The sequence below is a fragment of the Mustela nivalis genome, assembly GCF_964662115.1.
Source record: "Mustela nivalis genome assembly, chromosome: 9".
Lineage (NCBI taxonomy): Eukaryota > Metazoa > Chordata > Mammalia > Carnivora > Mustelidae > Mustela > Mustela nivalis.
Window position 1 is genome coordinate 80,754,017 of NC_139028.1, and position 18,739 is coordinate 80,772,755.

The following is an 18,739-nucleotide window of genomic DNA, read 5'->3' on the forward strand; positions in this document are numbered from 1 at the left end:
AAATCTAAATTATAGGTATGCACATTCCAAATCTATCATCTACTTCAATAGGTATTGTGATTTGTTAACTGGTCACCTGTTGTTGAAAATGTGGGCTAAAATTGGCATCTTATAGATAAATCGTTGCAAGCATACTTGATAAATTTCCATAGAATATTTTTTGGAAGTTAAGATTTACTGGGTCAGTGAGTATATGCATTATATAAACATTTTGACTGAGCCCATAACATGTATTTGCACAACAGAAAAGTACACAGATCTTAAGTATAGTTTGATAAAATTGCACAAAGTGAATACCCACCATGTATCCAGCAGTCAGCTGAAGAAACAGAATATTACCGGCAGCCCAGGAGCCCTCCATGTAACCCCTTTCTAGTTTCTACCACTGTTGAAGGGTAACTACTGTTGTGACTTACAACAGTGTAAATTGTTATTTTTTGCTATTTGTTATTTTTTGAATATTCTATATATAGATAGAATCATAGCATGTGTACCATTTTCTCTGTGACTTCTTTTTAATACAGATGTTTTGTTTTTTATTATGTATTGCTAAGTTCCCTCTAGAAAGATCATTTCAGATTATTTTCCCAGTATGCATGCTACTTTCCCCACTAACTATGGATATTATCTTTTAAAAAATGTTTTCCCCACGGAAAACTTATTTTTCTAAGTAGGTCAAACATCTTTTACTTACACATATTATTTGATTTTTCTTTTATAAATGATTTTCCTGCTTTGTTTTCTAATTTCTTTTGACATTGTTTCCTTACTAATTTGTAGTAACTTAATGTAAAAAAGGACAGTGTCCCTTTGTTATATATATATATATTGCAAATACTCTCAGATTTCTTCATCTTTGAATTTGACACTAAAATTTTATTTTACTAAGTATAAGTAGCATACAGTGTCATACTAGTTGGGTGTACAACACCGAAACTCCCTGCTTGGTGGGGAGCCTGCTTCTCCCTCTGCCCTCTCCCTGTTCCTACTTTCTCTCTCTCATTCTCTCTCTTTCAAGTAAATAAATAAGATATTCTAGAAAAAAAAAAAAAGAGTCTGGGGTTTTTTTTTGTTTGTTTCTTTGTTTTTGTTTTTGTTTTGTTTCATATGGTATTTGTGTTTCTCTAACTTATTTCACCTAGCTTAGTAACTTCTAGACTCATCCATGTTGTTGAATAGGAAGATTTTATTCTTTTTTATGACTGAATATTTCAGTGTTTGTATGTACCACATCTTCTTTTTTTTTTTTTTTTTTTAAGATTTTATTTATTTCTTTGACAGACAGAGATCACAAGTGGGCAGAGAGGCAGGCAGAGAGAGAGAGAGAGGAGGAAGCAGGCTCCCCGCTGAGCAGAGAGCCTGATGTGGGCCTCGATCCCAGGACCCTGGGACCATGACCTGAGCTGAAGGCAGAGGCTTAACCCACTGAGCCACCCAGGCACCCTGTACCACATCTTCTTTATCCATTCATCTATCAGTGGGCACTTAGGTTGCTTCAATATCTTGACTATTATAAATAATGCTGCAATAAACATAGGAGTGCATGTATCTTTTCAAATTGGCAGTTTTGTTTTCTTGTATAAATACCCAGTGGAATTACTTGATCACATAATATTTTGATTTTAAACTTTTTGAGGAATTTCCATACTGTTTTCCATAGTGGCTGTACCAATTTCCATTCCCACCAACAGCCAAATATTCCTTTTTCTTCACATCCTCATCAACACTTGTTATTTCTTGCCTCTTTGATTCTAGCAATTCTGACATGTGTAGGGTAATATCTCATTATGGCTTTGTTACTAAGTTTTAAGCTTCTCTTAAGTTTCTGCCTGTGTGTGATGCTTAGAAAGCCTTCTTCACATCCCAGTTTTATAAACATTTATATGTGTTGGTGGCATTTTGCTCTTCTTCCTCCTAACCACCCAACCCCCTGCACTGATCTTTGTGATTACATCTGCATACATGGAAAGCCCCACCAAATGATGTTATATCATGTTTGTCTTAAAAAATCGTAAGTATTTTAAAAAAATTCTGAGGGAAAAAGTAATCTTTTATACTTAACAAACTGTTGATCATTTCTGTTGTTTTTCTGTTGTTTTTGATGTTTCAGGTTTCCTCCCAGTATTATTGCTCACCAGCTTGAAGAACTGCCTTTAACATCTCTTCTTTTTTTTTTTTTAAGGTTTTATTTATTTATTTATTTGACAGAAGGAGATCACAAGTAGGCAGAGAAGCAGGCAGAGAGAGAGGAGGAAGCGGGCTCCCCGCTGAGCAGAGAGCCCGATGTGGGACTCGATCCTAGGACCCTAGGATCATGACCTGAGCTGAATGAAGACAAAGGCTTTAACCCACTAAGCCACCCAGGCACCCCTAACATCTCTTCTAAAGTTTTTTTGGCAATGAATTCTTTTAGTTTACCTTTTCTTGAAAATGTCTTTATTTTGCCTTTGTTCCGGAAGTATATTTTTGCTGGATATAGAATTTTGAAAGGTTTTTCCTGCTCCTATATTTTTTTCCAGCTGGACCTCCATTTACCTGTTTGTTAGTTGCACAGGCCCCTGAGGCTTCTGCATTGTATTTCAATCTTTTTCTGCTGATTTTTCAAATTAGATACTTTCTATTGACCTATCTTCACATTCACTGATTTTTTTCTTTTTTTTCTCCCTGTCATCTCCATTCTGCAGTTCATCCCAGGAAGCTTTTTATTTTGGTTATTACATTTTTTAATTCTAAAACTTCCATTAGTTTTATTTATTTATTTATTTATTCATTCATTCATTCATTCATTCTTTTTCCTCTACAAGAATTCCTATCTTTCACTTCATTTCAGTGTGTTTTCTACAACCCCATTTCTGTTGCCTCATAACGGCATGGTTATAATTCTGTTTTAAAGTTTTTGTCTCAGAGTACCAGCTTCTGGGTCATCTCACAGTTGGCATTTGTGGATTATCTCTTTTCTTAAAAGTTAAAGACATTTTCCTGGTTCTTTGTGTGTTGAATAATTTTGAATTGTTTTCTGGATGTTGTGCGTGTTATGTCGTGCCTACTGTCGGTCCTGTTATAATTATCTAGAGAATGTTGTTGATGTTTGGTGTGAGTGGGCAGTCAACCCAGTTAAAGCCAGAACATAAGCCCTGTCAACCATGTCTGGGCAGACAGTGGTTCACATCTCAGTCTAGTTCTTTAAACGTTTGCTGTAGTGTTTTGGGCTCTCCTACACAGACCCTATTTAGTGATTAGTCTAACTCCTACAGCTTTTTCAAATCTCTCTTATGTTCTGGAGATCTTTGTTGATTAGAGGTTTTCAAGGCCTGTGCCAGTGATTGAGATTTTAGTTCCATTCTCTCAGCCTTTGTTATGTTGATTTGGAACTAATCTGTAGTTCAGAGGTCAGGCTGAGACTTTTTCTGGTCCCTACAAAGTAGGGTTCTTCTCCTTCCCCCACCCCCGCCATGATTCTCACATTCTCTTTTTTCAGTTTTTCAGTTGAAAATTATAACTTCTAAGTCTTCTAATCAAATTCACTGATTTCATAAAGTATCCTGACAACATAGTAAGACTAGCTGAATTTGAAACTGAAAATCTTAACTAAAATGTATTGAGAACATGCTACATGAGAGACCTATGCAAATTAAGGAGAGCAACAATATGAATTACACATAGGCTTTGTTTTTAAAAAAACATTGCCGTCTGGGATGCCTGGGTGGCTCAGTTGGTTAAGCGACTGCCTTCAGCTCAGGTCATGATCCCACGGTCTAGGGATCGTTCTTAGGATCCTATCCCATCCCACATGGGGCTCCTTGCACAGCCAGGAGCCTGCTGCTGCTTCTCCCTGCCACACCCCCTGCTTGTGCTCACTCACTCACTCTCTGTGACAGATATAAATAAAATCTTTAAAAACACACACACACATTGTAGTCTGATAGCACAACTAACTATAAGAAGTATGGTAAGTTCTATAATAGAATTGTATATAATAAGCACATTCTCTCAGCAAATATTTTTTGTGTACTATGGGCCAGGCACTGCTCTGGACACTGGTGAACAAGACTGGCATACAGGAATAAATTTAAGAAAATAGTTGAATTAGTCTATGGAGAAATACCAGGAAATCAACTGATAGAAGTCATGTTTTAGAAATGTTCTGAGTAACTACATAGTTTTCTATAATAATCTGTACCTGAGTACTACATTGTTTTATATTTTGCCTGTTTCATAGAATTATAAATAGTATTTTGATTCTTTCTTGGTATCTAAAATGTAATGAACCTCAGTGTTAAATATTGAACTTGTTTTGGGCCCAATCCATATTAACCTCACAGATCAATAAAAGTTCACATTCTCAACAAAAGCAGCAGAGTACACAAATAAGCTAGCTTTATAGTGATTTTTCAATAATCGGTGTCCTATTTTTAACACCTTATAACTATTTTTTAATGCCAGTTTTAAAAATAGATAAAGCTAATGCTGTTAGTGAAAGAAAAAGGGATGGTATCATTTAAATTTTAAAAAGAAATGAAAATTACATATCCTCATCTGAATATTCATCTTTTAGAGATCATTTTATACTATCACAGTAACCCTTAGAGTTACCTCAGAGGTTCTCCTTTGGGTATTTGCTTAAACATATGTTTTATTTGAGTACTATTATATATTTTTAGTTTATCTTCAGCCAAAAAGTGGCATTTAAAAATTCTGTTGATCTCATTACAAAAATATTCATAGTACTTTGCTTTAAAATTAGATGCACAAGATCAGAAAAAATTAAATGAGATCTTTGTATAAAAGAGTATGTTTAAGTTAAATTTACTGCCGTGTCACAAACCACCTTAAAACCAGGTACCTTGAAGTCACAATCATTTAGATTTATTTGTGTATGATTCTGCAGTCCGGACTGGACTTGTCCTCTAGTTCTTCTGCTGGTTTCTCCCCAGGTCTCTCAGGCTGCTGCAATTGTCTGAGAGCAGAGAGCAGAGCACAGAGCTCCAAGATGGCTCCCGCCTGCACAGCAGGCTGTCTTTGGGAGAGCATGGGTCAGCTCTTGAGGCTGGCTGAGCCTCTTCCTTCATGTGGTCTCTCACTTTTCAGTAGTCTACCACAGTCATTTCTCTAATAAAACACATATTGGTTATTTGATTAGCCTTATTGCCCTTATTATTATATTGTTTCTGTGGGGGAAAGCCAAATTATATGACTTCATTTTCACATGTAACATCTTTTCCAGGAGATAATAGTGACCTGTCATAAGTATAAGAGGTATCTAGTCTTTGAAATGGTTTCTTTTTGCCATTATCTTGAAAGACTGAATAATTGTTATGTCATGTAATTAGTTTAATAATTATTTATTTTTTTTTTAAACAGGCAATTGCTGGTTACTTTGATATATATTTTGAGAAAAATTGTCACAGCAGGGTAAGTATTATGAGTTTTCCCATAAGAATTAATTATGTGAAATACATTGTATTTTGTTTTTGTGCCCCAAGGTGTTTGATCATAAGCATTTTGCTATTGTAAGCAATCGGAGCTTGTATTTGATGTAGTAGATTAATGTAGCATGATATTAAAAATCTTGTACTTCATCAGATACTTTTGAACTCTTACCAATGCAGGTCGTGTTCTCCACGGGCCCCCAGAGTGCCAAAACACACTGGAAACAAACAATATTTCTATTGGAAAAGCCATTTTCCGTTAAAGCAGGTGAGAAAAAAAAGGGAGAGAAATTTCTTATTCTTTTTGAAGTAAACATTATTCCTTCATTCCACAGGGACTTTTTCTATGCCCACTGTCTTTGAAACAACGCAACATGCTAAGTAAATAAGATGTTCTTAGAGCTACATAAATTTTAGATGGCATATCATTTCAATAAAGTAGTGATTTAAAGAAAACTTTTATTTAGATTAGATTTATAATTCCTGCCAGTTAAAATGTGCTTTAATATGTAGCTTTTATTTTGAGTACCACAAAGTAATTCCAAGAACTTTTCTTTAAGTATTAACTAGTAGTATATATTAAGTTGCAAATAAAAGTAAAAATGATTTCACTTCCAAAGTGACTATCACTGATAGAGGTGAAGTGTAAATTTAAAAGAATGCTATTCAGTAGTTACAGTGTTCAGTATATGTGTCTACATGCTCTCCCCAGTCTGTATCTGCTCAAATCTCACACGGTGCTCAAGGACTGGCCCAATTCTGTATTCTTCTATCTTGTACCTCATTGATTGCTCACTCTGATGAGCACCTAGAGTTCTTACGTACCTATACCCTTAGCTCCAAAAGTTAGAATTTGACTGTGGAATCTCTGTTATTTAAATTGTTTATTACATATAAATTATCCTCCCCCACCTTTGCAGAAAGCTTTCTGACTATATGAAGCCTGAATGTATAACAAACTTCCATGAAAAGAAATTCAAAATCACTAGGAACTCAGGGAGAGAGGCCAATTAAAACTATATAAGAGACTTTCTTATCCATCACTACAGGAAAAAAAAAAAAAAAATCATAAAATTTAACAAGGCCAAGTACCTGCAATCATGTAGCCAAATGGGACTTTTATACTCTTCTGCTGATAGTCTTTATTGGTACAGGTTTAGAGAACAGTTTGCTACCTTCAAGTTAAGTATAGATGTATAAGTATCATTGCTAAAACCACAGATTTTTTCTAGGGATATATTCTGAACAGTCTCCCCTGCAGCCTGTCTACAACAATCTTGACAACAGTATGGTTTGTAGAAGTGAAAAATTGGAGGCACCCTGAATGCCCATTAACAGAAGATAGATAAATATGATAGTTGCATACAGTAAAATCTCTGTAACAGATTAATCATGTATTTGTGAATATCAGAAGGAACATTAAGCAAAAAAGAGTGATTCCTACAATACATTGTTTATATGGAGTTTAAAGACCAGTGAAACAGTTTCATGTACAAACACACATAGTCAAAGTAAGAAGCAATACTTAAAGATGATAACTGGGGAATTCAGTGTGGCTGCCCCTATTCTATTCTTCAATAGAAATAGGATCAGGGAAGGCTTTATAGGGGATTCAGTGCCATAGACCTGAATTATTCCTTTTAGAAATTGAGGGAACTGTGGGAGAATGTTAAGATTTGACAAAACTTGAGTGGTGGGTCTGGGTGGTCATTATACTCTTCTCTCTCTGTTTCAAATATTCCATAAAATTCCGGTATAGTTTATTTCACTGTTGGTGCATAAATTGAATTTGGTAGATGCACATAAACACTATTAGAGTAAAGCAGCACCTCGTTGTCATGTTTTCCTTTAAGATTGTAGTGCTACGGAAATGAAACCTTGATGGTCTCATTTTCTCTTTCTCCAAAAAGCTTGAGCACAGCAAAACTGAAGTGTGATGAGCACAAATGAAATTTTATTACATTTTCATTTGTTTTTGTTTGGTTGGGTTTTTGTATAGCTTTGGTATTTGGATTGATACTTGGAAACTTGAAAATGTTGCTTTCTTCACAGTTCCCATTTTATTATCTTAGTGCTAAATTTTAAAGGTTGTGCTAATTCATTCATGTTTAAATCTTGGGAGAGATTTAAGATAGCATTTGAATTTTCTCCTACTAATTACAACAAAGTATTATTTTATTCTAGTGAAATTTTGAAATCCTAACTACTTATTACCCAGTAATCCTTAGAGTAACTGATTCAGCTTTTTCAGAATACTGTGAAGGAGATGTATGATTGTAATATTGCCTTGTCTACATTCTGTATTTCTTTCATTGCCATTGTATATGTGCTTATATTTAAATAGTAAGACCAGTACACCACAAAATTTTGGAATCCCCTAAAATACAACCAGGAAAAACTTAAAAGGGAAATTTCAAAGTAAGGAAAATGTGGTCCTTCTCAGCTATGATAGTATAAAGAAGGGATTATATAAGGAAATACAACACCTTTTTGTTGTTTTTTTTTTTTTAAACCCTCCTAAACCGCTGGTGGTAGTACTAGTGAGTAGAAACCAGAAGTTGCTGGGCAGAGTACTAAAGAAGACATGCTAATCAGCAAAAGCCTCCAGAAATCTACACACAGTGCCCCCTTAAGTTTTTTTGGTTTTTGTTTTGGTTTGGTTTGGTTTGGTTTTTGCCCCTTGAGTTTTAGATGTGTACTAAGATACATGGAGGTAGGATGAAATGCCTGAGGTCAAGCAAAGCATCTGAGGCAGCTGTGAACAAACACTTCTCAGAGATTCCATGTAGCTCTGGGTATTTGAGTTTCAACCAGCTAGAGTGGGGACTCCTTTTGGACTCTCTTCAGTCCAGAAGGACCATAGCTTCATAGTAGGAATAAACTATCCCTAAACTAAAGGCTAACCTGCATGTTCTTTAACAAAGCTTAAAAACAAGCCTCCTTAAAAGAAAAAGAGAAAAAAGAAAGAAAGAAAAAAAAAACTGGACCAAAGTAACTTTACTGGCAAAAAAGGAAAAAAAAAAAAAAAACCACTGAACAACATAAAATTCATCATGGCCTAAACTTCCAATCAAATGCTAAATTCAGGAAAATGTCAATTGAAAGAAACAGATCCAGAAATGAAATTAGCACACAAGCATATTGAAACATAACTGCTGGGCGCCTGGGTGGCTCAGTGGGTTAAGCCACTGCCTTCGGCTCAGGTCATGATCTCAGGGTCCTGGGATCAGAGTCCCGCATGGGGCTCTCTGCTCAACAGGGAGCCTGCTTCCTCCTCTCTCTCTCTCTCTCTGCCTGCCTCTCTGACTACTTGTGATTTCTCTCTGTCAAATAAATAAATAAAATCTTTAAAAAAAAAAAAAAAGAAAGAAACATAACTGCTGTTATATGAGAAGATATTTAAAACCCAAATAGAACTGCTAGAGATGAAAATTATAGTATCTGAAGTGAAAGTGCTATTTGATGCAATTAACAGCAAAAAAGGTCAGTTTTCTTAAAGATGCAGCATAAAATATATCCAAAATGAAGCACATAGAGGGAAAAAAGACTTTTTAAAGAAATGAACATATCCACAGTAACCAGTGGGAAAATATGAAGCACACTAATTTAAATGTGATAAAAAGTCCCTGAAAGAAGCAGGGACAGAAAATATATTTGAAGATGCAGTAATGGCCAAATTTTCTTTCATTTGATAAAAGCTATAACCCACAGATTGAAGAAATTCAATGAACCCTAGGTAAGATCAATACAAAGAAAACAACACCAAGACATATCACAAACAAATTGCCAATAAATAGTGATAATAATATCAAAGTCTTAACATGAACCAGAGAAAATAAAACAGAGGAACAAAGAAAGAATAATATCAGAATATTCTTCAGAAACTATGTAAGCCAGATGATAAATGACATTTTCAAAGTGCTAAAAGAAACTGTCAATCTAGATTCTATATTTAGAATAAATGTATTTAAAAAATGAAGCCTAAATAAAACCCTTCCAGAAGAAAAACACTACAAGAATTCATCTCCAGCAGATTGTCAATACAAGATAAAGTAAGCTTCTCAAGTGAAAGGAAAATATCACCAAGTGGAATCTGAACGAAGGAATAGGAAATGTCAGGAATGGTAAATGTGTGACTTCGTAAAAAAAAGACTTTGTTTACTCATTTTTTTAATTTTGTAAAAGATAATTTAAAACAAAAATAATATATTACAGGTTTCAAAACAGAGACATAAAATTATGGCAGTGATCAAAAAAATTAATGAGAAAATGGAAATATATTAAGTTTTTACATTGCACATGAACTCATTTCATGGCAAATCATGATAAATATGTATATTGTAAACACCAGAGGAACAAGTTAAAAAAATTTTTTTAATTAAGCCACAAAATATAACTGATAAGCTAGTAGTGAAGATGAAATGGAATCTCAAGAAAAAGATTTGGTTCAGAAGAAGATACAATCGGGGTGCCTGGGTGGCTCAGTGGGTTAAAGCCTCTGCCTTTGGCTCAGGTCATGATCCGAGGATGCTGGGATCGAGCCCCAAGTCGGGCTCTCTGTTCCACGGAGAGTCTGCTTCCCTTCCTCTTTCTCTGCCTGCCTCCCTGCCTACTTGTGATCTCTGTCTGTCAAAAGAATAAATAAAATCCTAAAAAAAAAGAAGAAGAAGAAGAAGAAGAAGATACAATCATAAAGAAATAGAAAACAAATGGTATGGGACACCTGGGTGGCTCAGTCAGTTAAGGTCTTGGTCCCAGGGTCCTGGGATCAAGCCCAACACTGGGCTCCCTGGCTGCTGGGGATCCTCCTCCTCCCTCTGCCACTCCCCCTGCTTGTGCTCGCTCTCGCTCTCTCTCTTTCTCTTTGTCAAATAATAAAATTTTTTAAAGAAATGGTATGATGGTAGACATATTCAAACATGGATAACTATATTAAAACTAAATGGTCTGTATATCCACATAATGGAATATTATTGAAAAGAAATAAACTGATGCTATGAAATGACATGGAGGAAACTGAACGCATATTACTAAGTGAAAGAACTAATCCCAAAACGCTGCACACTGTGATTCCAGCTATATAACATTCTGGAGAAAGCAAAACTGTAGAGACAGTGGCGGGGGCGGGGGGGTGGGGGCAGCGGATAAAGTGGTTGCCAAGGGCAAGGGATACAAATAAGCAGAGCACAGAGGATTTTTAGGGCAGTGAAAATAAGCTTTCTCACCGAATGCACCTTGAATAAACCAGAATGCGTGGAACAGCTGTTTGAGATCCCTGAAAAGTAAATAATATCAGATAAATTGGAGAAGACCAGAATTCGAATACCCTGAACTGGTGATAAATTTATGATTTGTTTTCTTTGAGTATCCCCAGTCTGATCTCAGGCAGTCCAAAACTCAGAATTAAGGCATCAGCACAGATGAACTAGCTCCTCTAATTCTAACTTGAGGAATGGGCAAAGGATCTCCTAATGTTTAAAGAAATCCCCATTTTTCTTTTCTTTTTTTCTCTTTGTTCTCTTATATCCTAGCCCCCAATAACCCCACAGTGGCTGCAGTAGGGATCCACAAACACCTTAAACTCTGAGGGATAGTATGTAAATGAGTGGGTGTGGCTGTGTTCCAGTTAAGCTTTATTTACAAAAACAGGCAGCCAGCCTCAAAGCCTTCCATAAAACAAATCTCCATGGCACAGATTGCTTCACTGCAAATTCTTCCTGCTACTTCAAAAAGAAATAATACCAATTCTATACAGTTTCTTCCAGAAAATAAAAGAGAACTAATTTTATAAGGGCCTTGATACCAAAAACCAGACAAAAATTGTACAAGAAAATTAAACTACAGAACAACATCTTTCATGAATATAGATGCACAAATTGTCAACAAAATACTAGCAAACTGAATCCAGCAATATTTTTTAAAAAAACAATACACTAGGACCAAGTGGGGTTTAGTCCAGGAATCCAAAATTGCGTCAATAATATAAAATTCAAAAATATTTTAGAATCATTTAGTGGTCTCTTATTTTATTTTATTTTATTTTTTCAATGTTCCAAGATTCATTGTTTGTGCACCACACCCAGTGCTCCATGCAATATGTGCCCTCCTTAACATCCACCACCAGGCTCAGTCAACCATGTTAACAATCCGAAGAAGAAAAACCATATGGTCACATCCAGTGGATGCAGAAAAAGCAGTTGAGGGGTGCCTGGGTGTCTCAGTGGCTTAAAGCCTCTGCCTTCGGCTTAGGTCATGGTCTCAGGGTCCTGGGATTGAACCCTACATCGGGCTCTTTGCTCAGCAAGGAGCCTGCTTCCTCCCCTCTTTCTGCTTGCCTCTCTGCCTACTTGTGATCTCTGTCAAATAAATAAAATCTTTAATTTTAAAAAAAAACAGTTGACAAAACTCAGTATCTATTCATGATAAATACTCATAGCATACTAGAAATAAAAGAGAACTTCCTCAACCTGATAAAAGGCATCCACACAAAGTCCATAGCTTAGCGTCATACTGAATGGAGCAAAACTGAATGCTTTCCCTCTGTATGGGGCAAGGCAAGAATGTTCACATTCACCACTCCTATTTTCTTATATTGGAGGTCTTAGCCAGTGTGATGAGGAATGAAAAAAGAAACAAAAGTCATTGGAAAGGAAGAAATAAATCTGTCATTATTTACAGGTAATATAATTGTGTCCACAGTGAATTCTAAGGAATCTCAAAAAACTACAGAACTAATAAGAGAATTTAGCAAGATAGAAATTGACAGGCTGGGGAAAAAAAAAAAGGAAAGAAAGAAAGAAATTGGGAGGCTGATTCTAAAATTTGTATGCAGATGCAAAAGACGTGGAGTAACCAGCAATTTTTCAGAGAATCATATTGGAATCCTTATACTGTATGATTTCTAAACTACTAAAAAGTTACATTAAACTAGACAGTAAGATATTATACTATAGGCAGACAGAGATTATTATAACAAGTAGAGAATCCAGAAATAGACCCACTTTTGTATAGTTAGTTAATTTTTTTCCAAAAGATCACTGTATTCACTTGGAAAATGATAGTCTTCAACAAATAGTGTTTAGAACAACTTAAGTATTTGTACAGGAAAGTAGTTTTCATGTTTACTTTATACTGTATTCAAGAACCAAATCTAAATGGATCAAAACCCTAAATATAAATGTATAAAACTGCAAAACTTCTGGAAGATAACGTAAGAGATAGTCTTTGAGACTTGGGGAGGCAAAAGTTTAGGAAAGTGAGATAATGGTAAAACCCATTGCTGCACACATAAAATGTGCACATTTTACCGTCAGTTATGCCTTACTAAAGTTAATTTAAAAAAAAAAAAAAACCTTCACTGTCAATATTTCCAGGATAAAATCCAAATTTCTTTCCGTGGCCCTTTATAATCTGACCATTTCTCCTCATTTCCAGTCCCAGTGTGTTACATTCCACATCAGTAGCCCATCATATGCTCCAGCTCATGTGGATTTATACAGACCATGCATTTTTTTAGCTAACTTTCCTATCTTTTCTTACTCCTTGCCTTAGTCTAAGATAGTCTACCTAGAAAGCTGTTTGATCTCTTTCACTTGATAAATTTCAGTTTTCTCTGCATTACCCAGCTTATTTCTATAAATCTTCCCTCACCTTAGAAAATTAACTACTGTCTGCTTTGTTCTCCTAGATCATTTCATGCATACATCTGTGTTAGTACATCTCAATATGCTGTGATAAAGGGTTTTCTAATAGATAAGTTGTCTTTCTCCTTTTTGATCTGATGGTAGTATTTGCCATATTGTAAATATTTTACTGAATGTACCAATAAGTATAGTGATAAGCATTGTCATTGAAATCTCATTTCCTCTAATCACCTTGGGTGACATTGTGCCAAAGGCATTTACTGGCCGTTTTATTTGGTTGTCCCATTTTGTCAACTGTGATGTTCTCAAAAATTTTATCATACTATTGAACTTGAATAGCTTGGTGTTCAAATTTATCTTGGCATGTTTGAAGAGTTCTCTGTAGTTGTGTTTAATTACAACTAAAAGTAATTTTGGACACCTTATGATCTAAAATTATTAGATAAAATTAAATAAAGCCAAGAGTGTCTATTCAGAATAATTTGCTGTGCATATATCTTGTTTTAGTATCTAGAAACTAATATGTTAAGATTTATAAAATAAAATATTATAAATATGTCTTTCATTATGCTGCCTAGATTGTGGGGCATGGGGGCAGGTGTGTGAATATTTTTAGTAACAGTAAATCTCTTTTTCCACCCTTAAGGGTAGACTTGATATTTAGAAAATAAGAAAAGATGTTGTGTGAATAAGGAATTTCTCAGACTAAGAATTGTACATTTGGCCAAAAGCAAAATGGAAGTATAAAATAATGAGCCTAGTTTGTTTTGTTTTGTGTTTTGCTTTTTTATTATATTTTATTCACAGCCTAGATCTAAAAATATTTCAGAAGAAATGCTGTTAACATTTGAGGACTTCTAGCATTCTGGGAGTAACAAACCATCCTCCCAGAATTAATACTTTTAAAGTAGTTAGAGAACACTTACTTTAAAGTTTAAATTCAATGTGTTTGTCCCCTTTCCTTTAATGTACAATTTTTTACTGTATGAACTTATATGGCAGTGTTTACTGTAAAAATCCATATCTTTTTCATGTAATTTCGCTTTGAAAATATGACTAAAGTCAGGCTATTTATTTTTCTTTCTCTGTATGTATCTAGTAAGCGTTTATATGATGGAAAATCCATTTCTTTTTCTCTTTCATTCTTTAAGCTCTAATAGTGATAATAATGATTTTAAAATTTTCCCCCTTCTGGGGAAATGAAATTTCATTGCTCTGGAAGAAATTAATTTTAAAAAGCCACTAGAACAGAATTGAAATGAAATCAATTTTGCTCTTGATTGAACTGCAACACTGCTTTGTGGTACTAATGGCCGTCTGCCGATGATAAAAACAAGGTGGTAACAGCTCAGCTCCACAGAGAATGTCCTTTGCAGCTCCCATACAGTACACATGCTTAACGGCATCAGTCATTTTATATCTATTTGACACTGATTAATTACTACGATCCCTTCTGGTATTACACCTACTGACTTGGCACTTTTGTCAGGTCTAAACAATTGACGGGAGTTCAGCAGGGTGAATTATGTATTTATTACTGTGACCCTTCATGCTGTTTAATTAACTTAAATAAGTGCTGTTTGCACCCTCATTTTGAAATTAAGATTATTATAGAAATAGTTACTTTGCTTGTATTTTACCTTAAGACATGAAAATTATACTAGTTTATAAGGGAATTAAAACGTCCTGTTAGGATGTTTTGTTTACTATTGATGCTTAAATTTTTTTTCTTTCATGAAAATTTATCAAAAGTATCCATAACTAGTTCATCTTGACTTGGGCTACATAGAACTCTTCAATGTATCCTTTAAACTTGAAATGAAGAATTTGATGCCTGCCTCATAAGCTCTATAGAACACTTTTGATTTTGACCATTATCTTAAGGATTGAACTTAAATCAAACAGCAGCAACCATTAGAGGACATGCACTAAAAAGAAACATTTGCAACAATACCTCATATCCATCAACAAAATCACTAACTTGAATGCACAAAGGATTTTTTTTTTAAGGTGGTGGTTAAACATTTGAAATGATACCCATCACCACTGATAATCACTGAAGTGTAATCAAAGTAGTCAGATTCTGACAGTGTTTAAATAACAAAAGTATTGTATTGTTTTCTTTTACTCATTTTTTTGTTTCGTTTCTAATAACACCAGCATTGTTGAAGATGGCAGGAATTAAAAACTGGAATATACTTTATGCCTTTTTTGAAAGTATTCCACTTCTAATCATTCATCCTAAGGAATCAAATCAAAATTCAGTTTTTTTTTAAATATTTGCTATTCTAAGAAGTGAAAGTAATAGAAGTAATAGTGTTTGTTTGTTTTGTTTGTTTTTAAAGATTTTATTTATTTATTTATTTATTTATTTATTTGACACACAGAGATCACAAGTAGGCAGAGAGGCAGGCGGAGAGAGAGGAGGAAGCAGGCTCCCTACTGCACAGAGAGCCCAATGCAGGGCTCGATCCCAGGACCCTGGGATCATGACCTGTTCCAAAGGCAGAGGCTTTAACCCACTGAGCCACCCAGGTGCCCCAAAGTAATATGTTTTAAATTGCCTGCCTTGGGGCGCCTGGGTGGCTCAGTCGGTTAAGCGTCTGCCTTCAGCTCAGGTTATGATGCCAGGGTTCTGGGATTGAGCCCCGCATCGGGCTCTCTGCTCAGCAGGAAGCCTGCTTCTCCTTCTCCCACTCCCTCTGCTTGTGTTTCCTCTCTCACTGTGCCTCTGTCAAATAAATAAATAAAATCTTTAAAAAAAAAAAAAGGAAAATAAATTGCCTTTTTTTTTCTTTTTTAAGATTTATTTATTTATTTGGCAGGGTACAGAGAGAATTGTTAAGGTGACTCCCTGCTGAGAGTGAAGCCCAACAGGGGGCTCCATCCCACTATGCATAAGATCACAATAGTCACTGAAACCAAGAGTCAGATGCCCAATTACCCAACCTACTGAACCACCCAGGGGCTTCAAGTTACTTTTCTTTGAGTATATTCCTTGTGATTTTTATTTTGATTTATGGAATATTTAGAAGTCTTTTGTTTAATTCCTAAATGTTTTGGGATTATTCAAGTATCTTCAAGTATCTTTCTGTTAATTTTTAATTTTATTCAGTTTTGGTCAGAGAACATATTCTGTATGATTTCTTTATGTTTAAGTGTATTAAGATCTGTTTTATGACCCAGCATATGTAGATGTAATCTGTCTTGGTTCTGTAGATGTCAACCAGGTCAAGTTGGATAATAGTGTGTTAAATCTTCCATATTCTTTCTAGTTTTCTGTCTAGTTGTTAGTGCAATTATTGACAGAGGAGAGGTGAAATTTCCAGTGACAATTGTGGATTATATTTGTCTTCCTGTGGTTCTGTCAGATTTGCATCATGCATTTTGAAGCTCTTTAGTCATATAGTCATACATAAAAGTCATCAGGTCTCTATGATTTGAATGATTATTTTGAAATGTGTTTCTTTATCTCTGGTTGTATATTTTTTCCTGAAGTCATTTTTGTCTGATGTTAATACTGCCATTTCAGACTCTCTATGATTAATATAGAATTACATTATATAGAATATTTTATAGAATAGTACTCCTTCTTTTTACTTTGATGCTGTCTCTACATTCAAAGTATTAAACATATTACAGTTAATATTAGTATCGGTGATACTAGATTTAATTCTGTCATTTGCTTTTTTTTCAAGTATCCCCTGTTATTTCTTGCTTTTTTCCTTGTTACTTTTTTTTTTTTATTGAATACTCTTTATTATTTCATTTTATCTCCACCCTTGGCTAATTAACTACATGTGTTGGGTTTGTTTTTATAATTGTTGCTCGAGAGTTCCAGCATGCCTTTTTAGCTTACCAGACTACTATCAAACATTGGTACGCCATTTCATTTATAACTTAAGACTCTCAGTAATTTACTTCCATTTACCCCTTCCAATCCTTTGAGCAAATTTCACTTCCCCAGTTGGTGCTATACATGGATTATCTCCCAATACATTGTTGTTATTCATGCTTTAAATATTCAGTTATGTTTTAAATTAATTTTAAACTTTTTATTTTTTTAGATCTGCTTTGTTCAAAAATTAAACATAAAATTGTCCTAAAAATTTATTATTTTTTTTCCAAAATGAGTGAACTGTCTCACAACAATAAGCAAAAAGTACTAGGTATACATTATTATTTTCCTGCCATACTGTATTCCTTGAATTCTTAAACACATCTTTTGCCTCTCTTCCATAGGTGAAGCCTTGAAAGGAAGGATAACAGTCCACAAGAATAAGAAAGATCCACGTTCTCTCATTGTGACCCTCACATTGAATAATTCAACTCAAACTTACGGTCTCCAGTAAAAAGGCTATGAAAGCACAACTAACTTGCAGTTTTTAGTATGGCAGTGGGTTATGAGTAGGAGTGGAGAGAGGGGGTTTTATGTGAGCATGTAGCTGATGGATCTTTTCTAATGAGTCTACTCAAGATGAGAGACATGTGGTTGGAATCTCATATAATTCAGCTAAGGAAGGGAACAACAGTTCCTAGTGGACCACCTACATTATTATCACAGTCTTGGAAGTCTGCTCAGCAAGATTTTACAAATGTAACCATTACATTGAGTTTAGCTATACTGAAAATATTGAAATAGGCCTAAATTTGAGACAGAAGTAGTCTTTTGTTGTTTTTAATGTTTCTTACTATAAATTTTAAGCACTAGTAACTGATTAGTTATTTGGGTAATGTTATATTAAACTAGTAACTATATACAAACTATTGTACATTTTATTACAGATTTCTACTCTGAGGAGTAGTTTTTAATTGTATTATTTGGTAGAATATTAGAGTATAAGTAAAGAGCAAGTGGGAGGGACTAAAATATGGAAAAGAACATCACACAAATCATATTTAAAAGACAGCTTAGTTGATTACCCTCTAGTTCTGAACTTCTCATCTTTGCAGAAGTTACTTCGCCAGACAGTTTTCTAGTACTGCCCAGGAAATCTAATTTCAATGTGTTTATCCTAGGTTTCATACAAGTTTTTAAAAGGTCGGGAAAAATAAGTACTTACTTACTAATATATCTTTTTCAAACTAGATTTACATGTAACTGTTAATCTACTTACAGTTGTGGTGTTTACAGTTATTGACTCAATTTGAAAAGCAGAATAGAAAACATTCAATAAAATGTGTACAACAACCATTAACATTATAAAATATCTTAACATACTAAAGCCTTTTATAAGATCAGAAGCATTTTAAAGTCTTGTCAAAGGAATCATCTTTAAGAAAATGGGGATTTAAGGACAGCTGGCTCATACACTTTTTTCAGTTCAACAGCTGGTTTTTCTTCAAAATAAGACCTACACAAGGCAGCATGGCGTGGTGTTAAGCCGCATGAGCTCTGGGGTCAGTGCCTAGGTGCAGGCTCTGGTGACAGCTCTTACTTGCTGTTGGATCGTAGTCCTGTTCCTTCACCTCTCTCCCCCTTTATGAATACACTAGTTCATGAGTTAATACATTCCAGCTACTTCAATCAGTGCCTGACACATAGAAGACATTCATTAAATGCTACATGGTAGTATCATTAGTCAGTCAAGGATCCTTCCACAAAATATGTGCTGTCTACATTAGATTCGTTTGGGAATTGTTCCCTCATCAAATAGTGCCCTTAAG

At 34.8% G+C, this 18,739-nt stretch overlaps 1 protein-coding gene across 3 annotated transcripts in view; it reads left to right on the top strand.

Moving 5' to 3' along the window:
• The window catches only part of PRMT3 (protein arginine methyltransferase 3), a 129,958-nt gene extending 111,678 nt beyond the window's left edge, over positions 1-18,280 (top strand). For all 3 annotated transcript variants that reach the window (XM_082747368.1, XM_082747371.1, XM_082747370.1), the window contains 3 exons: positions 5,362-5,412; positions 5,610-5,697; positions 17,315-18,280. In XM_082747368.1, coding sequence (XP_082603494.1) covers positions 5,362-5,412; positions 5,610-5,697; positions 17,315-17,424 — 249 coding nt within the window. In that variant the 3' untranslated portion in view covers positions 17,425-18,280. The remainder of the gene's footprint in view (positions 1-5,361; positions 5,413-5,609; positions 5,698-17,314) is intronic.
• Positions 18,281-18,739: the final 459 nt, after the last annotated feature.